The 27,551-nt window shown below is 42.1% G+C and overlaps 1 protein-coding gene across 1 annotated transcript; it reads left to right on the top strand.

Annotated features, from left to right (window-relative positions):
- Positions 1–157: 157 nt before the first annotated feature.
- On the top strand, positions 158–26,131 carry CACTIN (cactin, spliceosome C complex subunit; the record flags this gene model as incomplete). The annotated part of the gene is made up of 10 exons (XM_030218873.1): positions 158–678; positions 5,134–5,623; positions 11,945–12,040; positions 17,557–17,702; positions 18,298–18,460; positions 18,644–18,758; positions 22,086–22,278; positions 22,352–22,474; positions 23,035–23,309; positions 25,102–26,131. Coding segments are annotated over 10 exons (2,613 nt in total), but the record flags the coding sequence as incomplete, so codon positions are not given.
- Positions 26,132–27,551: the final 1,420 nt, after the last annotated feature.

Here is a 27,551-nt window from a genome sequence, read left to right as displayed (position 1 = left end):
CCTACAATGAAGGTGTGGATGTGGAATACAACAGTTACTCTTATTGGAACTCTAGAGAATGAGTCTTCAAATGCACCACCGGAAGCAACAGCCTCGTTGAAGCGGATACGATAGACCCCCCCATACCCCCAAAAAATAGACACATGCAACAAAGTAAAACAAAACCCCTCGATTGCTAGTATTTTCCCGTGACCGACTTTCAAAAACCGCCCGAGTGAGCGGGAAAACCGCAGAACTGGCAACGTTAGACCAAATTCGATCCAGACTAGAGAGCACCAGCCAAAGCCGGACCTGGGCAAAAAAGCAGGAGAAACCTCGCAGACAAGAAAGATTGAATCGGTCAAGATCCGCTAGTTCTGATAGTAAGACTAGCAGGAGAAATCGAGCCCGGTCTAGCTCTGCTGAAAGCTGCAGTGATGGACAAAGCTGGACCCGAAAAAAAGCACACAGCAAGCATCGGAGTAGGAAAGGCCAGTCCGATCGTGATAGCAGGAGAATGAAGCACACGCGGTCTGATTCCACAGGCAGGGACAAAGACAAGCGCAGACGGAGGAGAAGCCGAACTCTGTCTCACTCCCCATCTACAGGCTCTGACTCCAGCGAGAGACAGAAAACTCAAAGCAGGTCTGCCTCGGAGGACAGCGGACGTGAAAGCCGAGGCCGAGAGTCGCACTCCAGGTGGGAGATTCATCTTTTTACTACTACTACTACTTATCATTTTTATAGCGCTACTAGACGTACGCAGCGCTGTACACTTGAACATGAAGAGACAGTCCCTGCTCGACAGAGCTTACAATCTAATTAGGACAGACAAACAGGAGAAACAAGAGATAAGGGAATATTACAGTGAGGATGATAAAATAAGGGTTCTGAACAAGTGAATATGGGTTAGAAGTTAAAAGCTGCATCAAAAAGGTGGGCTTTTAGCTTAGTTTTGAAGACTGCCAGAGATGGAGCGGCTGTTGTTTTTCTTGGTCAGAACTCAGAAGTCTTTAGTTGGATCTTCTTTAATACCAAGCTTAATTGGAGTTGTTTCATAAGATATCTTCTTATTATATTTTGTGTTTGTATGTTTTAGTAATAGTTCTGAGTCCTAACCATCCCATTAATTGAAAGTAAAAATTAAAATATGTGTGCGTACCTACACAAATGCCAGCTCTGTGTGTATAAACATCCCTAATCATGTTGAGAGTGGGCTCCTATCAGGGCTTAGGGGCCCTTTTACTAAGCCATAGTAAAACGTCGCCTGTGGTAGTTCGAGTGCGTATTTGGGGCGCATTCTGTGCCACTTTTTACCACGTCTAGGAAAAAGGGCCATTTTTTAAGTGGCTGGAAAATGGGCATGCGCTAAAATTGAAACCAGCTCATGTCCATTTTCGACCTGAGATCTTACCGCCACCCGTTGACCTACTCGCACGGTAAGCGGGCGTCAACTGCTGTTTATCTCCGGGTAAGCAGCCTGTAATAGAAATTTTTTTCTATTGCTGGATTCGGTGCGTGCCAAATTCGGAATTACTGCCTGACTCATGCGCTAGCACTGATTTGGCGCATGCTGTACATGCGTAGGTCCTCTAGCGCCTTTGTTAAAGGGCCCCTTAATTTGTAGATAAAAGGAAAATAACATACTGGAGCAAGGAGGTTTAATGACAGGAGACTGCACAAACCTGTCTGGGCTGAAGGCAGTGGGCGGAGCTTTCCACCATATTGGTCACAGCAAAACAATAGCAGTCGCTATTGAAAACATTGGCAAACTTGTGAGCTTTATATAGTTGTATTAAATCTCCTAGGGTTTGCATTCTCTTTGTTAGGAGGGGAGGAGGGGGTTGGAGAGTTTCGAGGGGTCTGTGATAGGGGCTGATTATTTATTTCTTTTGAGCACTTGATATACCGCAACTAATTCCAGAGGGGACTCTGTGGTTTACAATCTATTGCAGGTACTTTGCACTGTCCCTAATGTGCTCACAATCTAAGGGCCCTATTTACTAAGCCACGCTAGAGGAGCGTTAGCGTTTTTAGAGCGCGCTAAGCATTAGCACACGTTAACTGTGTAGATGCCCATAATAATCCTATGGGTGTCTACATGGTTAACACGCACAAATTTTTAGCATGTGCTAAAAACGCTAGCACACCTTAGTAAACAAGGGCCATAAGTTACGCATTGTACCTGGGACAATGGAGGGCTAAGTGATTTGCCCAGGGTCACATGGAGCTGCAGAGGGAATTGAACCTGGTTCCTTAGGATCTCAACACACTACCCACTGTCAGGCAGCAGTGGGAATCAAACCCAGATCCACAATTCTCTGCACTAACCGTTAGGCCACTTCTGCACTCCAAATATTCAAAATGTATTTGTTAGTGCTCTGGAGCTTGCTTGTGCTTTTTTTTTTCTTTCTTGCAATGCTGTATTGTGCATTTAAGTGCTGCGCTATATGTCTTTATTTTTGCTTGTGATGACAAGATATTTCTATATAAAAACAATATTAATTTTTATTATTCTCACTTATAAAACCACTTGTTCTTGAAACATGCTCAAAACAGAATTATCCATTTGTGTATCTAAAATGTCAACTTCTATAAAAGAGCTGAGGTGAAGATGTGATTCCATGTGCCTCAATGAAAGGAGTTTTACTTCCAATCTTTATAACACCAGGCTTCCCAAGGCAGGTTACAACAGTTAAAGATGAACCCATCAGGAAACGGGATATCCTCACTGAGATTTGACCATGCATTACTACATTGTATAAAAGTGTAGAAAATGAGCACAAAACCAAGAGAGTATTACTGCCGTTTCTACCAGCTACAATAAGTTTTAATGCTGTTTTAAACACAGATCTATGTATGGGAAGCTTTCAAATAAATACATAAAGCTGAGAAATAAAAAAAAAACCACATCTATGTATGGGAAGCTTTCAAATAAATAAAGCTGAGAAATAAAAAAAAACAAAAACAAACATACACATAAGCAGTCCTAAGACTTTGTGTTGTTTCATGCATATCTCTCATTTGTTTAAATATATCTTAATAGGCTATAAGCCCCTAATGCAGTCCATTAGTTTTCTTATATTTTGTTCTTGTAATGACTTATACTGTGCCAAAACTGAAAACTCTTATCTTTTCTTTCTGGTGGATAATAAAAGGCGGTCATTGTGAACACTGTCCATCCTAAAAGGATGTTTTGTGGCTGTACATGAGGAATAGTGATAGTGCATAAATAAGTGTGTGTTTTTTGTTCCTAGTCATTCATTCAAAGGTTATATAATCTTTTCATTGTTCAACACCTCTCTTTTAAATAGTAATATAAAAAATATCAAATGCATTTTTATAATATACGACAGCATTTCATAAAACATACCATCTTTCTCTTTTAATCTAGGCACTGAAAAAAAAAACGAATTTACATGCTGCTAGGTTTTAACCTAAGTAAGGTTTGAAACAAAAAACCTTTGTAGTTTAAAATTCTGAATGTAATCAATAGAAATAAAACATGGAAAAGAAAATAAGAGGATACCTTTTTTTTATTGGACATAACAATACATTTCTTGATTAGCTTTCAAAGGTTGCTCTTCTTTGTCAGATCGGAAATAAGCAAATGTTGGTAGATGACAGTATATATAAGTGAAACATCAAAGCATTCCAGTGACAGTCTAACAGGATGGGGGTGGATAGGAGAGACAGGAAGAGTGAGTGGATGAGGGACAGGGAGATATGCATGGAGATAGGAGGGTGACAAAGCAGTACAATTTTATAGTTTATTATGGGCTAGAAAACCCAGATCTTTAAGTCCTGTCTGGTGAGTGTCAAGATATTTAATCATTCTGACTTCAAAGGTCTTACATTCCTGAATTGTTTGAAAGTACCCTTTCAGGATTCTTACCATAAAATCACTGGTACAGTGTTCTGGTTTTGTAAAGTGCTGCCCCACAGGCATGACATCTTTATTGGTACTAGCATTTTTCATATGGTGTCTATGTAAATTAAATCTCTTCTTTAGCATCTTGACACAGGATTACACAAAACTCTGAATGGCGAGCACGTGATTCTTATAACATGATCTCTGTTTTTTTTTTGACCATTACTAGGTGAAAACATCTCTGCATGAATACAACACCTGCTAGGGAGTCCCTATAACCAGCCCTCAAAATGACACCCTGATTACGATTTAGAAGTAATTACTCCTCTTAGCAATGAAAGGTTATTCTGTTCTGATGATTCGTCTGTGTACATCCGTTTGCTGCACAAGCTGGCATGTTTCTGTAACTGAGATTTTATTTATTTATTTATTTATTTAAAATGCTACCAACAAGCATGCAGCAGAAGATACTTTGTTTTGATATCACCAATATGGCAGCTTCTCCAGGGGGCTGGCTTCAACTTTTTAACGTCATGCCGTGTCATGTCTTCATTAAACCTCCTTGCACTGGAGTCTGGATAGGAGGTGGTCGGCCAGGGAAGGAGCAACAGGAGAATAGGGGCTGGATTATGGACTATTCTCTGCTCCAAGCTCAATCCCTCCCCTTCTCTACACTACAGGTTGCCTGGAAGGGAGGGTTTAGAGCAGAACATCCTTGCTGCTCTGGAGTCTGAAAAGAAGTGGTGAAACTGCATTCCAGGCTGTTCTCCCAGGAATTAAGCCTTGTCTTTTTTAAGTGTGTGTGCAGTTAGATTATGTTAACACAGTTGTGGATGAGTAACCTAGTAATTAGAGTAGTGGGCTGACAACCATGGAAGCTAGGGTTCAAATCCCACTAATGCTCCTTGTGACCTTGGGACAGTCATTTAACCCTCCATTATCTCTGGTGCAAACTTAAGACTGTAAGCTCCATCGAGGACAGGACATTACCTAAAGGTTAATATTTTGTTCTCCTAACCAACTTTTTAAGATGTCTGTTATTTATATAGCAGAAAAATAGAAATACAGCTGTAATATAATTCACTATATCTTTGTAGTAAAAGCTTTCAGGCTATCCTTGAGCATAGGGAGGTTGTGTCACATACTGCATTTCAGAGGTAATTGTCTAGGTTTTAGGGCTCTGAGCCATGTCTGTTGCCAGTGCTACAGGTTCTGACTGAATCAAGTTATAGCTTTTCATAATGTGTTGTTAATGCTTTACTGTGATATGGACTTATTTTTAGGTCTGATAGGAGTAAGAGCAAGAAACCAAGGAGAAGGAAGAGGAGTAAAAGCCGGGAGCAGTATCAGAAAAGTCGGAAGCATGAATCTCCATCAAAGACTTACTCTTCTCCGTCTGACTCTGGAGGAACATGCAGGAAGAAAAGAGGGGGAACACCCAGTAAAGGAGACAGGAATAGGAGGTCTGCCTCCCAAACTTCAGTTTCTTCTGTGCTGTCCTCTTCTCCCTCACGTTCCCAAAGTCCAGGAGAGGACCTGGGCCAACAACTGAGCCTCCAGGAGAGCCTGAATGTGGAAAAGAAGCAGCATAAAGAGATGCTGAAGGCCATGGAGACACCTGAAGAGAAGAGGGCCAGACGCTTGGCTAAGAAAGAAGCCAAGGAAAGGAAAAAACGAGAGAAGATGGGCTGGGGGGAAGAGTATATGGGTTACACCAACACAGACAACCCCTTTGGAGATAACAACTTGCTTGGATCCTTCATATGGCACAAGGTAAGAAGAGAGTAGGGATTTCCACACAAGACAACTCTAGTTGCAGCCAAGCTCTGATAATACTTAAAAACAATTTTTGGTGTTAAATAGAACCATCAGGCACAAGTGAGATCTTATTCCATGCTCTTATACCCATCATCTATGAAGTTCAAAACAGTATATCATATTTACAAAGGACACGCATGTACAGCACAGTCCTTTCCATGAGTTGACAGGCTTTTCTTAAAATGTGATACTGTAACATTTGTTTTTGTAATTTATGTTGGTTGAGCATTACAAAGTTATAATGCTTTATTTGTATTTACTTAACAAATTTCTCTTTTGCTAATTTGACATGAATCATTCTACTCCAGGGGAAACTCTGAGCAACTGCACAGCACAGAATTCTGCACAAGAAGTGCAGGCATTGGGTCTCTTTCCTCCCTCCCCCACAGAGATTGTGTGGCAGGAGGAAGAGGAAGTGAACCACTGCACATTGGGTGTGTGCCTGGGGAAAGGAAGAATAAGAGGTAGGGATGTGCTGGGTGAGAGGTGGGGTGAGAGGTGGGGGTACTTGATGTGGGAGAAGACTTTGGGGGCAGACAGAATTAGGGGTCTTGCAGGGAAGTAGAGGGAGAGAGACCTGCCTTTAGAACGAGAGATGGAAGTGGGAATAGGGAGTTGCTTGGGGACAGATATTTCACCCGTCCCCACTGGAATCTCTTCATTCCCCGCCTGTCCCCGCAAGTAATCTCCTTCCCCGCCCGTCCCCTGTACTAAAATAACCCGACTTATAGTAAAATAACCCAACTTAACAGTAGCCCATGTTGATAATTTCCTGTCTTAGTGCTTATGGGGATTTTAATGCTATCAACCATATCCATTAATTTGTTTTAGTGCTATTATAATTAATCTAGCTTAGAAACACAAGGAAAGGATAGGTAGGCTGGCCTGGCACTACTCTTCCGCAGGACCTGCGCACATCCTTGCAGTATTCCTATGGAGATGAAGGGGAGAACTGTGGGATTTCCGCTAACCCTGTTCTCATGCAGCTGTCTAATTGGGAAGGTTGGAGCCTGAGGAGGGAAAAGGCAGGAGGGAATTTCAGGCTTTATGATGGAGAAATTCTGTGCAAAAAACTACAAATAAACAATGCAGAATTTTGAAATATTGTGCATAGAACTTTCACAAATTTTGCACAGAATTCCCTCAGGGGTATCATTCTCTGTAGGTTAGAGTGTAACATTTACTTTGAAACACTTTTATTGGTAAGACAACAGGCAAACATGAATACAATACCAATCAATACAACAAAGCAACAAGGAAACAGCAATAAAAAGGTGGGGCAGAGTCCCCCAAGATAAGGAAACTAGAAGTGTCTTTACCATTTTCAGTTTCCCGACTCTTTCCTGCCTGCCGTGTCTGCTCTACCCAGTGCCACTACTTCTTAATGGCTGCTGAGACTTCCTTCGGCATTCTCGACAGCCATTTTGAAGATGTGATGGTGCCAGACAGAGCAGCGCAATGGGCAGGAAAGAATGGGGTTATTTCCTGCACCCTGAAGAGGCCAATAGACCACCAGAGCCCTTCAAAATAGGTCCGGGGAAGGTCCACTGAAACGGAGGGGGGGAGGGGGTGAAGAGAGGCACTGTTACCCCCTCTGGGCCCTCGGGCATTGCCTGGCTGCCCGTATGCTCAGTCCACCCTTGCCTTACTTATAGCTCTTCATTGGTTACTGGTAGAATATTGAATTTGATATAAAGTATTAATGCTGGTGTTTAAAGTATTTAGTACAATCATTCACCATATCAAGCATACCCTTACTAGACTTATCATTAACACAGAGTCATTTTTAAGCAAATAACATATCACTGCTCCATCATTACTATCCTGCATCAAAATTATAATGTATTAATGTTGTATGCCTCCTGGAATAACCAAGTTTTAAAAAATTTAAACTCCTTCAAATCTTGTAAAGATCGAATTTTATCAAGAAAAGCATTCCACAATTGTGGATCTTTGATAAGTACATAAGTACATAAGTACATAAGTAGTGCCATACTGGGAAAGACCAAAGGTCCATCTAGCCCAGCATCCTGTCACCGACAGTGGCCAATCCAGGTCAAGGGCACCTGGCACGCTCCCCAAACGTAAAAACATTCCAGACAAGTTATACCTAAAAATGAGGAATTTTTCCAGTCCATTTAATAGCGGTCTATGGACTTGTCCTTTAGGAATCTATCTAACCCCTTTTTAAACTCCGTCAAGCTAACCGCCCGTACCACGTTCTCCGGCAATGAATTCCAGAGTCTAATTACACGTTGGGTGAAGAAAAATTTTCTCCGATTCGTTTTAAATTTACCACACTGTAGCTTCAACTCATGCCCTCTAGTCCTAGTATTTTTGGATAGCGTGAACAGTCGCTTCACATCCACCCGATCCATTCCACTCATTATTTTATACACTTCTATCATATCTCCCCTCAGCCGTCTCTTCTCCAAGCTGAAAAGCCCTAGCCTTCTCAGCCTCTCTTCATAGGAAAGTCGTCCCATCCCCACTATCATTTTCGTCGCCCTTCGCTGTACCTTTTCCAATTCTACTATATCTTTTTTGAGATACGGAGACCAGTACTGAACACAATACTCCAGGTGCGGTCGCACCATGGAGCGATACAACGGCATTATAACATCCGCACACCTGGACTCCATACCCTTCCTAATAACACCCAACATTCTATTCGCTTTCCTAGCCGCAGCAGCACACTGAGCAGAAGGTTTCAGCGTATCATCGACGACGACACCCAGATCCCTTTCTTGATCCGTAACTCCTAACGCGGAACCTTGCAAGACGTAGATATAAAAAAAAATATATATATATACTATATATATAGAGAGAATTTCTATATTCATCCAAAAATACTGAATGAAATTAAGGTACATCTAAAACATTAGACAATATGATGAAGATGTAATAAAGAGGCAATAATAGGAGAGGTTCTGCTGATTGGATGAAGTGTGTTTTGTTGTAATATTTTAAAAGCAGGATATGTGCTGATTTGTTTTGACTTGTTTTATGTGAATTGTTTTGTTTTTATGTTTTTTTTATATCACAATTATGTATGTTATCATGTACTCCACCTAGAATTAGAAAGAGAGTGCAGATTATGAATGCAGAAAATAAGAAAAGACAAAGAGGCCCTTTTACTAAGCCACGGTAGGCGCGGCACAAAGCACTGCCAGGGGATGTGCTGGGGCATCCTATGTGCTAACCCCATGCTGAAAAATGTTTTGTATTTTTCAGTGTGGGAGGCGTGACTGTGGGCGGAGAGTAGGTGTGCCCTGTGCTAATATGGTAGCTCAGGCACATTGCAGCGTGCTGCCTGATTATTGTGGAGCTAGAGCGGGACCCCTTAGCACCTACAAAATAGGTGTCAGTAAGGGTTCTCGCGGTAAGGCCCATGCACTAATTGGGAATTAGCGCGTGGCCATTAAAGAAAAATAGGGAAATGTGGCCGTTTAACTGCCATGCTAAAAGTGGCCACAGCGAGTGGGAAACCTACACACTGACAACAGCTCTGGCCACTTTTTAGCACAGCTTAGTAAAAGGACCCCAGTGCAAGCTAAGGGTCTTTGCAAAAGATCCTTCATAATTCCCCTAGTAGTAAAAAGGCAAGGTTTATTCTACAGTGATGTGAAAAGTGTCTCCCCCCACCCGATTTCCCCTGTTATTGCATATATACCACACTGAATAGTTCTGATCTTTCTTTAAACAAAATGTAATATTAGACAAAGGGAACCTGAGTGAACACACAGGTTTTGCATTTATTACATAATTTATTTAAGAAACAAAGTTATCCAACACCCATGTTAACCTATATGAAAAATTAACTGCCCCCTTAATCAGTTGACCAACCAGCTCTATTCAATCCCAACCTGACTACAGGACCCTTTTATGAAGGCATGGTAGGCCTAATGTGGGCCTACCACAAACTAAAAACTGCCATAGGACACAATGAAGCATCCCGCAGTAGTTTTCTGGTTAGCGCGCACTAATCCCACACGGGGTGCGCCCATGGGCAGAGAGTAGGCATGTCTGTGCTAATGTGGAAATTAGCACATAGTGAAAATCAGATTCACTGTAAAACTGTGCAAAACACAAAACAAATGCTGTGAATCAAACTAATAGCACATTTGTTATTTAAACCAAGAGAAAAAACCTCATACTACTGTGGCCGATACCAGTGTGTCAAACCGGACTGCAAACTCAGCTAGTTCATGTGCACACAGTTATCCAGCTGATTGTCTCGTCATGAGTGGCAGAGCCAGTGGTGGGAGGCGGGGCTGGTGGTTGGGAGGCAGGGCTAGCGCTGGGCAGACTTCTACGGTCTGTGCCCTGAAAATGGCAGATACAAATCAAGGTAAGGTATACACAAAAAGTAGCACATATGAGTTTATTTGTTGGGCAGACTGGATGGAACGTGCAGGCCTTTTTCTGCTGTCATCTACTATGTTACTAGCAGATTTTCCCGGCAAACAGGGGTACAGTGAAGGTCTCCAGAGGAAGCTGGAGTGAAACGGGTCCATTGGGACTTCACTGTTTTTTCATTGATCCCGCCAGGACTGAGCGTTTGAGAACGGATATTCTGCACCACTCGAGATAAGTGCTTTTGATGATTTATTTATGACTGTTCTCTTGTTTTTGAAAAATGAAAATTGAAGCCTGAAAATGGTATTTTATAGGAGGTTTTTTGACCAATGATTACTTTTAACTGTGTGCACCTGAACTACCTGAGTTTGCAGTCCGGTTTGACACACCGGTATTGGCCACAGTAGTATGAGATTTTTCCTCCCGGGTTAAATAACAAGTGTGCTATTAGTTTGATTCACAGCATTTGTTTTGTGAAATTAGCACATAGCCATTACAAAAAAAAAAAAAAAAGCAGCTACTTTACTGATGTGGTAAAGGTGGCCACAGTGTGTGGGAAACCTATGTGCTAAAGGTAGTGCGGCCAACCTTTTAACACACCTTAGTAAAAGGACCCCATATATTGAAAGTTACCATGAAAGGAGTAGTTATCAGAAGGTTTCTATAAAAACACTATGCCATGATCAAAGGAAATTCAAGAAGAGATGAGAAAAAAAAAGTTGTAAGAGTTGCAAAGCCATTTCTAAAGCTCTGGGACTCCTCCAAACCACAGAGAGAGCTATTATCTCCAAATGGAGAAGACTTGGAACGGTAGTGTATCTTCCCAGGAGTAATCAGTCTGCCAAAATTACTCCAGTGTCACAGCAACAACTCTTCCAGAAGTCACAAAACTTCCCAGAAGAACATCCAAAGAACTGCAGTCCTCTGTATCCTCAGCTAAGGTCAGGGTTCATGACTCCACAGTAAGAAAGAGACAGGGTAGAAATGGGGTTAATGGGAAAGTAGCAAGGTAGAAACTGCTGTTACCAAGAGAAACATCAATGTGTGTCTCATATTTGCAAAAACACACCTGGATGATCCCTAGGTCTTTAGGGATAATGTTCTATGGATAGACGAGTCAAAAGCAGAACTCTTTTGGACAACACAGGTCCTGTTATGTCTGATGTAAAGCAAATCAGCATTCCACAGTAAGAACATCATACCGAGTCAAACATGGTGGTAGTGTGATGGTGTGGGGATGGTTTGCTGCTTCAGGATCTGGAAAGCTTGCCATTATTAGAGGAACCATGAATTCTGCACTATACCAAAAAATTCTTAAGGAGAATGTCTGGTCGTCTGTCCATGAGCCAAAACTGAAGTGTAATTGGGTTCTGCAGCAAGGCAATCATCCAAAACACAAAAACAAGTCTGCATCTGAATGGCTGAGGGGAAACAAAGTTTTGGATTGGCCTAGTCAGTCCTGAGTTGAACCCAGTAGACATGCTGTGGCAGGACCTGAAATGAGCAGTTCATGCACAAAAACCTATAAATGTGTCTGGATTAAAGCAGCTCTGCAAAGAAGAGTGGACTGTTTATCAACAGCAATGTGAAAGACAGACTGATATCAAAATATAGGAAGGGTTTGGTTGTAATTTTTGTTGCTAAAGATGGTGCAACCAGTTATTAAGTTGAGGGAGCAGTTACATGGTGATATGGGTGTTGGATAACATTTTTTCTTAAATTAACGATGTAACAGTGTGTAAACTATGTTACATGTTTACTCAGGTACCCTTTATCACATTTTGTTTAAAGAACCAATCAGTATGACATATATGCAATAAGAGGAGAAATCAGAACGGGGCAAAACTTTTGCACATCACTGTTTGAGGGCATCTGATCTGTGTCGGTGCTAGCTTAGTCTGCTCCCTTTGGTTTCAGGCCCTGGAGAAAAAAGGGATTGCTCACCTTGGAGAAAAGGACCTGAAAGACAGAAACAAGCAAATTCAGGAGGACAATCGTTTGGAGCTACAAAAGGTAAGATGCAGTCAATTTATGAATGATAGAGAGAAAAAAAAATCCTTCAGCCCTAAAAGTAGCAAATTCATGTGTACAGGCAAGGTAAAGAGAATGTACATAAATAGTATTAAGGCATCAAACGCTGTAAAATATCAAACCAGTGAATGTTGAGTAAAAAGACATGGAAAAGGGGATTGACTTATGCTGGCATTATTGTCATCAGCATCTGGCTGATTGTGATTGTAAATCATCATTACAGCTTAAAAGTTAATTGTATATTTTTATTTCAACACTTTTTATTATTTTAAAATTAACCAATAGAAAGTCAAAAAGACTCTGCTAGCAAAGAGAATAAAAGTAACGCAATAGTAATAAGAACAGTAACATTATATTAAAACAGAGATGTGACTATGTCACGAAATACCTAGCCACCCGCCTGGGGTTATCTATGGCCACTTAGAGGGTCTATCCCCAGCATAGCTCAGGTCCGCCTGCACCTGCCGCTTGTGCTCTACACTACCACCCTCCTCCTACCAACTGGGTCACAACCACCTCTGGGCAAGTCTCCCACTCCCAAATTATCCCCAGTGATTTCTAGGTTACTGGAGCCACACTCCCAGTGTCCACAGTTCCCAGAAAGCATTCACAGACCCAACTTCCAGGATTCGTTATCAGTCCAGACAAGCAGAGTGAACAAACAATTGTGTTTATTCTCAGAACTTGGAACAGTGGACCAAAAAAAAAAAATGTACAAATAGCAAACAGTAACAAGTAACTGAAAAATAGATCAATTAGAAAACTAACTAAACATTTGCATACTTGCTAAACAGTACCTGGGAAGATCACCACATATAATTCACCGAGCCTCAGCAAAGAGCCCAGTCAACAAGATTTCATATATATACTGCTTCTTGCTTGCTGTTTGTGTCAAACTAAAGAGAAAACATTCAGGGCCCCTTTTACTAAGCCACGTATGCGCCTACGCATTCCAAAAGCATGCCAAACTGGAGTTACCACCCTGTTACCGTGTGGTCTTTGTGGTAATTTCAGTTTTGGCGCACGTCCACTACACACATCTGAAAAATATTTTTTATTTTCTGTCGCATGTAATGGATGCGCGCCAAGTGGCATTTGACACACGCAGGTTATTACCACCCAGATTCTTTACCACTAGGTCTATGGCTGGCGGTAAGGTCTCAGACCCAAAATGGACATATGGCAATTTTGATTTTGCCGCACGTCCATTTTCGGCAAAAAAAAAAAAAAAAAGACCTTTTTTTATAGGCGTGCTAAAAAATGGATCGGTGTGCACTCAAACCTGCGCCTACACTACCAGAAGCCATTTTTCAGCGCCTTTGTAAAAGGACCCCTCAGTTCTCTGTAATATCTTTAAGCATAAACGTGCACCATCTGCTGGCCAAATAGGAGAAATACACTTCAGACATAATTAAAACAGGAAAATATCCAATACATTTTACAGGCTTAAAACACACAGTTTCTTCACAGACTATAAATGTATATTAATAATAAAACATCCATAAGAAAAGCAAATCCCCAATTTCCTACAATACATTAAAAAAAAATTCTAAGATTAGCATTGTCACCCATTTAAACTAAAATAACGCCCGCCATTTACCCCCACCAACTCTACTTTCACCAATAACATATTTCTAAATGGTCATAGACTCTGCACAAAATTATAAATACACAAGAATTGTAAAATGGGAGAGAATACTACCAACTCAAGACTTATTAAAATATAGAATTTGAAAGTTTGAAAAAAATAATTATTTGGATATAATTCAAAACAACTCAAAAACGTGTTACAGTTTCCAAAACTGTATTGGCTCATTCATTGGATTGTTTATAATCTGATATGTGCACAGTCAGTAATGGTGCTTATAAACCAATCGTAAATATATATATTTTTTATTTATTGCATTTGTATTCCACATTTTCCCACCATATGGCAGGTTCAATGTGGCTTACATATTGCTAAAAAGGCAGTTACAAAATTTAGATTTGTAGAAGTCTAGTACATAATACAGAAGTACAATAAATGCTTAGGTTGATATATTAGCGTATTGTGAGAGAGGTTAATATTATTGTTTTCCATTTCTGAACTTTTCATGATGTATGGTGGTGTGGAATTAGGCAGATCCAGGGGGGAAAGACTTCTTGAAAAGATGTTTTTTCTGAATTGTAGGTAGTTTTCTGTGAGTTTCAGGTCTTTGGGTAGTGAGTTTCAAAGTTATGTGCCTATAAAGGAGAGGCTGGTGGCATGTGAAGATTTGTATTTTATACCTTTGCAATTGGAGTAGTGAATGGTTAGGTAGGTTCTTGCTGTTCTCATCACGTTTCTTAATGGTAGATCGATAAGTTCCGTCATGTAATCTGGTGCGAGTTTGTAGATGATTCTGTGGACTATTGTGCGTATTTTGAATGCTATGCGAGCGTGAATAGGAAGCCAATGTAAGCTTCTTAGGAGGGGTTTCACGCTTTCAAAGTGTGTTTTTCAGAAGATGTCTGGCAGCTGTGTAACATCAGGGCAGATTGGGAAGGTAAAGTTCCAAGGGCTAGAGGCCAGACTACACTGCAGCAAAGAAGGTCCAGGAATCCATCAAGATAACTCCGCAAGCAGGGAGGCTTCTGTCGGTTTTCATTTAACATTTTTTCTCGGAGCTGCTGGTGGCTTCTCGGGGCTGCAGAGGCGGTCTGAGGCATTCCTGGATCCATTTGTGGGTCCGAGGGTGCTCTGGGGCCAGTTCGTTTTTTTAAAATTTTTGGTTTATTTCTCGGGACCCATTTGGGGGTCCAGGGCATTCCTGACCCATTTTGGGGTCATTCTGGGTTATTCCCTGGTGGTCTGTGGCTTCGGGGAGGTTTGGGGCAGGAGCTTGAGAAATTTGCGACCAGCCACGATGGCTGGCTGGCCGGCCGCGAGTGAGGGAAAGGCAGGCAGCACTCGGCAGGAAAATGGTTTACAAATAAAACTTCCTTTCAGTCATTCAGTCAGTATCCATTTTCAGTGGGGCTCTTGTAGTTAGTCTTGAACCCCTGACCTGGCCATGGTTCCACTGTAAAAGTTTCTTCAAGGAGAGTTTGAAGGTGGAGCCATCAGCTTTCTCAACACTACTGAAAAAAATTTGTTAAAGTAAGCCTTACTAATCGATCAGAAAAGAGCTGTGCATCCTAAAATATCTTCCCTTTCGCTTTATAAATTAAGTGATTCATTTCATATTTTATGTGTTTGAAGAATGTTTTAACTATAATTTATGTATATTTTAGGGTGACATTTCACTATAATGTTTTTCTTGACCCTCAATTTGTAGTCAGTGATCATAGGTAAAGACTGAAATGGCCCATCTGGTCTGCTCAGTAAGGTGGTCAGGGTTGTAATTGTGTCTGTGTACGTTATGAGTTATCCCCCCCCTCCCCGATCTACCTTTAGGACTGTTAAGTACTGCTCTGTGTAGCTTACACCTTTGGTCCCTTGGTTTAGGAATGTAACCACTTCTCTGTGTAGGTTATACCTCTGCTCCCTTGGTTTAGGAATGTAACCACTTCTCTGTGTAGGTTATAGCTCTGCTCCCTTGGTTTAGGAGTGTAACCGCTTCTCTGTGTAGGTTGCCCCTCTGCTCCCTTGCTTTAAGAGTGTAACTGCTTCTCTGTGTAGGTTATAGCTCTGCTCCCTTGGTTTAGGAGTGTAATTGCTTCTCTGTGTAGGTTGCACCTCTGCTCCCTTGCTTTAGGAGTGTAACCGCTGTCTGTGTAGGTTGCCCCTCTGCTCCCTTGCTTTAAGAGTGTAACCGCTGTCTGTGTAGGTTACTGCCTGATGCCTACAGCATTCTTTCTTCCCTTGATATTTTTGTGTCCTTGTTTTCCCAGATTCAGTCAGTCTTTAGCTGGGTGATCATCTCTCTGTGTACAGTATTCTCATGGAGCTAGAGAGTAGAGTTTGGGCTCATTGAGAGCTTCTTGAATGGACTCATATGGGGACATCTGTGGGAACTGATATTTTCAGTGTGGAGTTAAAACTACAGATTATTGCATGCAGAGGCAAACTTTCTTTAGGGATGCTGGCCCCCCTGCCCTTTCTTAATTACACACAACTAAGCTTTGAAACTCATTGCCAGAGAATGTGGTAAAGGCAGTTTTAGTGTAGCTGTGGTTAAAAATAAAAGGTTTGGATGACGTTCTGGAGGAAGAGTCCATAAGCCATTATTTTAAGTTAGAACAGGAGAAAGTCACTGCTTATCCCTAGGGTCAGTAGCATGGAATGTTGCTACTTTTTGGGTTTCTGCCAGATACTTGTGACCTGGATTGGCCACTGTTGGAAACAGGATACTGGGCTAGATGGAGCTTTGGTCTGACCCAGTATGGCCATTCTTATGTTATATTTTTTGTTTTTAAAATGTTATATTTATTGTAATTTGAAAATAAACAAGAAGTTATAACTTGTACAGAAATAGGCAGGAAAATAAGCAGGAAACAAGGAACAAAAAAAAAGATAGACACCAAATACAATTCAAATGCACATTTCCCATTTCCATACTCTTAAACTCCCCAATAAGGAAGGACCCAACAGAACATCTGTCTTGGAGGAAGTTCAAGTGAAAAAGAAATAGAAGAAAGATACCCTTACTAACTATTAGTTTAATTACAAATTTCCTGCAGTTGTCCAGATCATCCTACATGATTTTCAGACCCAACCCAAGCTGTGTGGGAAACATTTATCAAGAAACAAATTAAGCTGTTTAGGGTCATAAAATATGTAACATAGGTTAGAAAATTTCACCAAACATACCAAAAATAAAAAAATTGTCATTAATTTGTATAACAAACCAAGAAAAATTTACACCTTTCCTGGATCTATTACTACTACTTATCATTTCTATAGCGCTACTAGACGTACGCAGCGCTGTACACTTGAATACGAAGAGACAGTCCCTGCTCGACAGAGCTTACAATCTAATTAGGACAGACAAACAGGACAAATAAGAGATAAGGGAATTACTAAGGTGGGGATGATAAAATAAGGGTTAGGAGTTAAAATCAGCATCAAAAAGGTGGGCTTTTAGCCTAGATTTGAAGACGGTCAGAGATGGAGCTGACGTACTGGGTCAGGAAGTCTGTTCCAGGCATATGGTGCAGCAAGATAAAAGGAACGGAGTCTGGAGTTAGCGGTGGAGGAGAAGGGTGCAGATAAGAGAGATTTACCCAGTACATCGGGAAACACCACAATTGCTGACCCACAAGCAACAACAATCTATTCTGGAAAAACAGTTTTGAAGTATGATTATCTAAGGACAAAAGGAAAATCTTCCACCATATCTAATGAAGTCTGCTAAAGTTTAGTGAACTATCTGTTGAAATTGAAGACCACCTCTCTGCTCTAGGCTGTTCCAAGTTTTCTTTTCTTATATGATAGATAATAGATCTTACGAAAGACATTCCCAAGGGAGTTTCAGTACTTCAGCAGATATTTCTTAAAAAGTGATGTTATGTTTTTTATTGCACTTGTTTCTTTGTAGGTGAAGCAGTTACGCTTAGAGCGGGAGCGAGAGAAAGCCATGCGTGAGCAAGAGCTGGAGATGCTACAGCGGGAGAAAGAGGCGGAGCACTTTAAAACCTGGGAAGAGCAGGAGGATAACTTTCACCTGCAACAGGCCAAGTTGAGGTGGGTGTACTACCCAGTATATAGGTTTTGGAGCTAGAAGAGATGGCTTGTGGGGGGGGGGGGATATGATAGAGGTCTATAAAATACTGAGTGGATTGGAGCCAGGTTGACATGAATTGCTTGTTTGCTCATTTTAAAAATACACGCAATGAAGCTACTAAGTAGTAAATTTACAACAAAGCGGAGAAAATATTTCTTAACTCAACGTGTAATTAAACTCCTGGAATTCGTTGCCAGAGAATGTGGTAAAAGCAGTTAGCTTAGCAGGAGTTTAAAAAGGGTTTGGACACGTTCCTACAAGAAAAGTCTAATAAGTCGTTATTATGATGGACTTTGGATAATCCACTGTTGTGTACCTGGGATAAGCAGCATAAAATCTGTTTTACTTTTTTGGGATCTTGCCAGGTACTTGTGACCTGGTTTAGCCTTTGTTGGAAACAGGATACTGGGCTTGATGCACCTTCAGTCTGTCCCAGTTTGGCAATGCTTGTGTTCCTTTGGTGTGTATGTCTCTCCTAGTGCATCCTAACTCTGTCCCCTCTTCATGTGGAAGTACTTGGATTTATGGTTAGCGTCATGCTCTATCCTCAATCAGGTCCAAGATCCGAATTCGGGATGGCCGGGCAAAGCCCATTGATTTGCTAGCTAAATACATCAGTGCGGAGGATGATGATCTGGCTGTGGAGATGCATGAACCGTACACCTTCCTGAATGGGCTCACAGTGTCAGACCTGGAGGATCTACTTGAGGATATTCAGGTACGTTTCCTCTGGGTTTGCTGATGTTGCACACTGTGGAATTGGCATTTGGGGCCAAGCAGACCTGATCTTCTTTGCTCCTCGTTTCTCTGGTTGTAGAGACACTGCCTGATCAGATCTTTTTTGTAGGTTTCATCCATTCTTGGAGTATCAGCTCAGTCTCACTGAAACTTCTGATTTCAGATCTATATGGAATTGGAGCAGGGCAAGAATGTGGACTTCTGGAGGGATATGACCACCATCACAGAAGAGGAAATCGCTAAACTTCGCAAGCTGCAGAGCTCTGGAAAAGGACCAGGTAAAACTAAGCTGGAAAAAATCTTGATTTTTATTATAGTGGTGTAACATTTCCCTGGAAGAGAGAGGAATCTATTGGGTCTGTTGTCCTCTTTTTGCCTGTCTGAGGACTGCTTTACCCCCTCTATGCTGTGCTCTCATCTTATGAACATATTTTCACTGGTCATGTGATTCACTTTGTGACTTGGTTAAGCATCTTGAAGGGAATTATATTGTCATTCTGGCTGTGGGAGAGGGAGTTGGTTTCATAACATGATGTCTAATAAAGCATCTATTTTATACCAGTTGTACCTTTTATAGAATATGCTTCAATTTGCAACTGCTTAATATTGATAAAAGTGTGCATGTATACTTGTGTACTTTATAAGTTACATCCATACGTCACATCTTCTCCCCCAGCTCTGCCCAGATTATGCAGAACACCCCTTTGGTAGCCACACTCCTTTTACCAGCTATGGCGCATATAAACAGGTATCACTGAAAATATTACAAAAGTATAGAAGAAAAATAACTTCAATTTTTTTTTTCATTATAAATTTCTGTAAGCCATTAAAGCTCCAGTATACCAAAAATGATACAAACCAAATTAGCACACAGACCAGGAATTAGGAGAACAGTCTCGCCAAATCTGAAACCCAATATGTTATCAGAATCTCAGAACCTAACAAACGGATCCCTATTCAGACACTTGGCCTTGCAGTCACACATGCAGAACAGAGAGAGCCCCTCTTTAAATTCTTCAAAAATTAACCTGAAATCCTAAGAAGCTAGACTCTGCATGCAGCACAATACCAGGAAAACAGAAAGAAATACGTTTCATCCTATACAGTGGAAAAAAAGACAGCAGATGCAAATTCTCAAATTGGACATATTCCAAACACTAAAATTCAATGATTTTTTTTTTTTTACCTTTGTTGTCTGGCAACTTTGTTTTTCTGATCATGTTGGTCTCAGTCTCTGATCCTGCTGCTCTCTATCTGTTCTCTTAACTCTGTTTCCAGGGTTTCCTGTCCATTTATAAATCCATAAGTAAAAGCTGGGTCCTCGGCATACTTGACTGGAGGAGGTGTAGAGTAGAATCCAGCTTTTGCCTATCTTCTCCATCCTTGTGCAGTGTTTCTCCTCTCTTCTCTTTCCCTCATCTCTATCCATGTGCATCTTCTTCTTTTCTCTTCCCTCCCTTGCATCCATGTCCAGCATTGTTCCCCTTCCCTCCATCCATGTGTAAATCCTTCCTCTCTGTCGCCTCCACTCCATCCATGTCAGGTATTTCTCCTCTCTCCTCCATCCATATCCAGCATGTCTCCTCTCTCCCCTGCCCTTCCATCCATCCATGTCCAGCAATTCTCCTCTCTCCTCTGCCCTTCCATCCATCCATGTCCAGCATTTCTCCTCTCTCCTCTGCCCTTCCATCCATCCATGTCCAGCAATTCTCCTCTCTCCTCTGCTGTCCCCTCCATCCATCCATGTCCACCAATTCTCCTCTCTCCGTTCCCCTCCATCCATCCATGTCCAGCAATTCTTCTCTCTCCCCTGCCTCCCCTCCATCCATTTTCAGCAATTCTCCTCTCTCCCCCGCTCTCCCCTCCCATCCGTGACCAGCGATTTTTATGAGAAGCTGAGTCCCTCTCCCCCCAGGACTGGGACCCCCCCCCCTCCTGCTTACACTGTCTTGACTGGTGCAATTCTATAAGAAACAATGGAGTCCTTTACTCTCCTGAGGCCTGATCCTCTGCGCTGACGTCCAGACCGTCCCTTTGCCGTGGCCCGCCCTTGAGGAAGAAGAAAGTTACATCGGGGGGGGGGGGGGGCAGGCTGTGGCATAGAGAAGTTCTGGCGTCAGTGTAGCGGATCAGGTCTCAGGTAAGTAAGTGCGCTGTGTGGACTCGGTTTCTTCTTCTTACAGAATTGTACCAGCTAGAGAGAGGGGGCATTCCGGTCCCGGACCCAGGGAGTATGGAGGGGAGAGAGGGATGTCGGGCATGCCACATGGGAGGGAAGTACTGGGCTCCCCCCTTTCCTTTGGCGAGAGGAAGCAGGAGCCAAAAAAGGTGTTGGTACACTGTACCGGCACGTACTGACACAAGAAAAGCCCTCCTTTTAACACATATATATCCATTCAAAATGTGTTAAAAGCCATTTTCCACAGGTAGAATATGTTTTCACACTTGGAAACTGCTTTATAGACTTGATCCTTTAAAAAGGTGGGGCCTTCCAGATGTAGCTAGACAAATTGAAGAATTACACTTGCATAATTCTCTCTCTTTCTTTGTAAAAGTTGTGGAGACTGCCTGCCTACTAGATGTGTCTGAGAGGAATAAAGCATGGTATGCCTAGCCCTTCAACAAACTGTTACTGCTGGATTGAAATGAGCATTTTTGGCATAAATATTTCTGGATGGATTCAAAGCAAAATTTAAATAGCTTTAGCACTTAAACAAGGCATGGAGAGGTGTGACTTGCACAGATCATCCTGTACAACTCTGGCTGCCTTGTTGGGCTGACTTATGTTACCAAAACTCGTGTGCATCTGATTTTGCTGCCACTAGGTGGCATCTGTGACATATTTTTGCATGTTCATTAATCAAGTCCAACTGCATTGGCTTTGGGCCAAGCAAGCATTAATGCCCACTTAGTGGATCAATTGCACATTCTCTCTGCTAAGTGTACTGATTGGTAAGTAATAACTTAAAATGGCACTATATTGCAGAAAAGCTTCCTGCGTACCAGAATATCTCTTGGCAAAGTGCATTCATTGTTCAGTATTTGCCAAGTTGACTAGATGTTACTTCATGCCAGTAGAATAGAATTGTGCCATCCCTGTTGCATCTCAGTTGAAATCATTTGTTAAATCTAATGAGAAGAAGGGTTGGGATTCTCTGCAAGCAGCCTTTGCATATTCACAGAGGTGGTATGGAGTTAATTTAGGCATGAGTTTTATTTATAGAGGTTCAATAGCTGACCTTCCTTCCAAGGAGGTTGTTTTTAGGCGTTGCATCTTTTGAGGTAGGGAAACATGGCCAGGGGTATGTTAGATACTGGGCTCCAGAATTCAACTTAGTTTAGTATATGTTTAGTATAACAGTTATTAAAATCCACCATCTATACTATCCTGCCCAACACCTTCCTTCTCTCTTCCCTTTCTTAATCTCTGTATATTACTGTATCTGATATCCTGGAATGACTATGTCATAACAAAACTCTGTAAGCCACATTGAGCCTGCAAATAGGTGGGAAAATGTGGGATACAAATGCAATAAATAAATAAATGCTTTCATCTCCCCTCTCCCATAACTAATAGTCATTCTGTGCTGTCTCTGGCTGATTAGGAGAGAGACGAGAAGGAGTCAATGCTTCAGTGAGCTCAGATGTGCAGTCTGTCTTCAAAGGGAAGACTTACATTCAGCTGCAGGTCATCTATCAAGGCATCGAAAACAAGATCCGAGCTGGAGGCCCCAACCTGGATATTGGGTACTGGGAAAGTCTGCTGCAGCAGCTCAAAGCTTACATGGCCAGGGCAAGGTGAGCTGCAGTGACTGGTGAGGTATTCCTAGAGGCAATGGAAGAGCTAGAGTAACACTTTGTCTGTCCGCAGGCTACGCGAGAGGCACCAAGACGTCCTGCGTCAGAAGCTGTACAAGTTGAAACAGGAGCAAGGAGTAGAGAGTGAGCCACTTTTCCCCATCATCAAGAAGGAGCCAGAATCCCCCAGCAATAGGTACGTGTTGATAGAGCCATCACTGTAGGTGACTTTAATTTAGTGGTTCCCAAAGTATGGGCTGTGACCCCAAATGGGGGTCAAGATCATCATTTGAAGTCATGACCACAGTAGCAAAACAATAAAAACTTTAGAAGGGTGTCATCTGCCCGTGTAGGCTTGATGGGAGGCCAGGCCTACAACAGCATGGTCGACCGATGCTAGAAACTGGCACAGAGCGAGGCGTGAGCATAAAGAAGCTATGGCTGGGGGTATGTGAATGTTGTACGATTCAAAATGGGGTTATGGGCAGCTGCATAGATACACGCACACTTCCATGCTGCGTCCACAGAACCATTCTTAAACCAAATCTGAACACGTATACTATTTTTGATCCCACTTTTCTTTTCACCAGTTTGTTTTCGAGGTTTAGATGTGGAATTTCATTCTAAGTGGATCAATCTTGATCTTAAATCAGACATCCTTTGTTGACAAGAGTATCTCTGGTTCTGTTGGACTTGGTGGGTCTATGATCTCAGTACCATTTAGGCAGCTTTTGTAATCAACGTCTTTTGCTTTAGGTCTGAACCAGAGGAGAGCCCAGCGGAACAGCCTGGTCCATCAACAGCCGGAACTTTGGAGGAGACAGAGGGAGAGCCTGAGCCAAAAGCAGAAGGAGGGGAGGCTGTGCTAATGGAGGAAGACCTTATCCAGCAGAGCCTGGATGACTATGACGCAGGGAAGTACAGCCCCAGGTTGCTGACCAACCAGGAGTTGCCCTTTGATGCCCATGTGGTGGACTTTGAAGAGGATCTTCAGAGGCTGCTCTTGTGCAGACAGCAGCTGCAGGTCACAGGTACAGTGGACTGAGATCTTCTCACAGACCAAAACCAGCCATTCAGACTTTTTTTTTAGATATGTTATCTAATCAGCTGAGTATGCCTGGGCAGAAGGAGAACAGATGTGCTGCTGTCACAGTGGAATGTGCATCACACATCTGGATAGGCATTACCCATCTTGTTAGTATCGCCACAGAGGCTTGAACAGCAACCTGGGGTAACATTCCAGCAGTATCCAGATGCTGTATTTGAGAAGGTGATGGATAATGCTAAGGTTATAACCTGATCTTTTTCCTTCTCTTACATTTCATGTCAGCTGATCTGAAAGCTAGCTAAGTTCAGATACTTTCTCCTGAATATCATTGTTGACATGCAGGAGTTAAAAATAATTATATAATTATATTTATATCATATATGCTTGTTGCATTTATTTAAAGCCACTTCTCTGCCGCTTTCCCAGCAGGGTATCATACCACGAGTTAGCCCTGAAATCACAGGAAAGAACTTAAGTTGTTTTGATACAGGTTATTTTCATATGGCTACTAAACTTACACAAAGGAGTTCTGCTCTTTCACACACACAGCAGAACAGAACTGGGGCAATGCTGGTTAACTTTCGCAACCTTCTCCTGGTGGATAGTGTTTCTCTCCTTAGCTGAACCTCTCCTCCTTGCAAAACTATCTTGTGGGGCTGCAGGAGAAAACTGGAAGGATGTTCAGCAATAAAATATAGCTAGACTGTGGGTGAATTACTTTTGCATCTGTGCATGTCTGTTCGTGTTATCAAGATGGCCATAAGAGAATTTGTTGTCTAGGGATGTGATCAAGCTTTAGAAAGGGTTTAGACAAGTTCCTGGAGGAAAAGTCAATAAATTGCTGTTAGCCATGTGGACTTAGGAAAGCCACTGCTTATCCCTGGGAATAAGAAAGGAATGGTTCTACTTGTTGAGACCCTGCTGAGTGTTTATGACCTGGCCTAGCCACGGTCAGGCATAGGATTTTGGTCTTGTTGGACCTTTGGTCAGCCCAGCATAGCACATCTTACATTGTTATCTGAGGAGGAAGAGTTTTTAATGTTGAGAACGTTATGTCTGTGTGCAATTCTGGTCACCACATCTGAAAAAAAGATATAGCAGAATTAGAAAAGGTACAGAGAAGTGTAACAAAAATGATAAAGGGGATGGGATGACTTCCCTATGAGGAAATCTATAGCAACTAGGGTTCTTCAGCTTGGAGAAGAGACGGCTGAGGGGAGATATGATAGAGGTCTATAAAATACTGAGTGGAGTGAAAAGAGTAGATGTGAATCCTTTGTTTACTCTTTCCAAAAATACTAGGACGGGGTCATGCAGTGAAGCTACTAAGTAGTAAATTTAAAACAAACTGGAGAAAATATTTCTTTACTCAAAATTGTGAACTCTGGAATTTGTTGCCAGAGAATGTGATAAAAGCAGTTAGCTTAGCAGGGTTTAAAAAAGGTTTGGCTAATTTCCTAAAAGAAAAGTCCACAAGATATTATTAAGATAGACTTGGGAAAATCCACTGCTTATTTTTAAGATAAGCAGCATAAAATATGTTTTACTGTTTTGGGGTCTTGCCAGGTACTTGTGACCTGGATTGGTCACTTCTGGAAACAAGTTACTGGGTTTGAAGGACCTTTGGTTTGTCCCAGTATGGCAACACTTATGTTCTTAATGGTGTAGAAAGGCAGCATTTAGAATGTGTCCAGGAACTCCTGCTTCATGAATTTGGGCTTTTTCTCCTCCACACATTGTCTCATTGTCATCCTAATTCTGTCTTTTCTCCATAGGCGATGCCATTGAAAGTGCTGAAGACTTCTTTGTCCGTAAGGCCAAGGAGGGTATGGGTGGGGATGAGGCAAGGTTCAGCGTGGAGGTACCCTTGACGAGCAAAGCTTATCTCTGGGCCGACAAGTACCGACCCAGGAAGCCTCGTTTCTTCAATCGGGTCCACACGGGCTTTGAGTGGAATAAGTACAACCAGACCCACTATGACTTTGACAATCCACCACCCAAAATTGTGCAAGGCTACAAGTTCAACATCTTCTACCCAGACCTGATCAACAAGCGCTCCACTCCAGAGTACTTCCTGGAGGTGTGCCAAGATAACAAAGACTTTGCTATTCTGCGCTTCCATGCTGGGCCACCTTACGAGGACATCGCTTTCAAGATCGTCAGTCGTGAGTGGGAGTACTCGCACCGCCACGGCTTCCGTTGCCAGTTCTCAAATGGCATCTTCCAGCTGTGGTTCCATTTCAAGCGCTACCGATACAGGAGATGAGAACCGCAGGTGCTCACTTCCACTGTCTGTCCAAGCAAATACTCTTCTTTCTGATTGTTTGCCCTGGATTGGGTTGGCACCTCTGAGAGTGGTTCAAAACTTTGAATTACATTGGGTTTCCTTACAAGTTTTTGAACCTACTTGTCTGATTTGCCTCAATCGCATCTCAGAGATATTTTCCATGCTGATAAATTTTTCTACCCTGTAAATGTACACAGTCAACTGAACGGCCTACAGATCATTCACGCTTGTACTCAGTAATGTATATATAGCTCTGGGATTTTGAGTACAATATTTTAACATTGTATTAAAAAATATTTTTCTGGTGCTTTTTAAACCCAGGCTTGCAGACTTGCATTAATGACCAGACTTGTTTGTAACAACATTCCTTGATCTGTTTTCATACACTAAAAATCGATGTTTGTCCTGGGTATGGCTAATATGTCTCAGCCCCAAATAGTGTAAGTTTTGTAAGGGTTCCCATATCTTAATAATATCCTCTTTTGTTTTCCAGACAGCATTGACTCCCATGTCTGAAATGTTTTGACTCCAGCCTCTGTCTCTATGAAAAAGGCATTTTTCAAGCTTGCTTTTATTCGGGAAGTTTTAGGGCAAGTTTAGGGGTGTAATCAAATCTCATTCAGTGATCACTCAACTCTCCCTGCCTAGTTTGTTCTCTTGGGACTTTGGCGCAGTGTAGCTTGTATTTACATTTATATTTAGCTCAGGCCTTTTCACTGGTGGTCAAGGTGAGTTACATTCAGGTAGAGCAGATGTTTCTGTCTCCGTAGAGGGCCTACAATCTAAGTTTGTACCTGAGGCAAATCAAGGGTGAAGTGACCTGCCCAAGGCAGTGGTTCCCAAACCTTTTCAATTTGTGGCGCTCTTAATGTCCATGGAAATTCTCATGGTGCCCGCCCCTCATTTCTTCCTGCCATACATTTCTCCCCTCCCCACCAAAAAAAGGTATTCTGGGGAAAAAAAATTCATGGGGGATGTGCCTTTAATCCTCTATGCATAAAAAGAGCTGCCTTGTTACACCTACTACTACTGTGCTACGTGGTCATAAAATGTTTTCAGTATAAAACCACAGTAACAACTGTCAACACTTACAGACAGTATTCATATAAACGTTGCAATGGATTGACCCCACACAAAGCTGTGACAAAAGTAACCTTGCTAATAATGTTGTGAGCTCTAGTGGTCCAAGTGACAAAGGGCCTCCAGATCTCTTCAGGGATCTAGTCTACCCAGTTCCAATAGCTTCTGCCTCTGCTATGCTCCCTCGGTCCGTCTCCTGCTCCTGTGGACCAGGACCCGGGTTAATGTGTGAACTCTGCTCTGCCACTGGCCATGGGTCAGGTCATTCCTGTCACAGGAAGAAGAGCCCAACCCGTGGCTGGTGGCAGAGTTAATGTTTACACATGATAACCCAGGTCCTGGCACACAAGAGCAGGAGACCAATCAGCGTGTGCTTATTTTGCCTCTCCCTCCTCAGCACCTCTGTGAGTTTGCTGCTGCGCACAGTTTGGGGAAACGCTGCCTCATGAAATTTCATTGGGATTTGAACCTAATCTCCTTGGCTCTAACCACTAGACTGATTTCGCCACTCTTTCTCTTTGCTTCTCCTCTTTAATACTTTGAATATTATTGTTGCTTTGTGCGTGAGGCCTCCACTTAAATTTGTGTCTGGGCTGTGGCACATTTGTGGGGGGTTTTTTTTTTCTTTTTTCTTTTTTGGTCCAGCTTTGTCCTCCCTTTTGACCTTCCAGCTTAGATGAAATGGCCTATTTTTGGTTTACAATGCCTTTAACCTTCCTTCGCGCTAGGCAGGTTTCTTCCTCCATATTTTTCATCCTCTTTCAACCTAGCCCAGCCATCAGAGCACCCCCACCCCAAGAAGATGTTAACATGGATCCTGATCCTAGCCAGTAGAGGGCATCATGGAGCAGTGGCTGG

This window comes from Microcaecilia unicolor, chromosome 11 (assembly GCF_901765095.1).
Source record: "Microcaecilia unicolor chromosome 11, aMicUni1.1, whole genome shotgun sequence".
In the NCBI taxonomy this organism is placed as follows: domain Eukaryota; kingdom Metazoa; phylum Chordata; class Amphibia; order Gymnophiona; family Siphonopidae; genus Microcaecilia; species Microcaecilia unicolor.
Note: the sequence above shows the minus strand (reverse complement) of the source record. Positions and strands in the feature narration are given on the sequence as shown.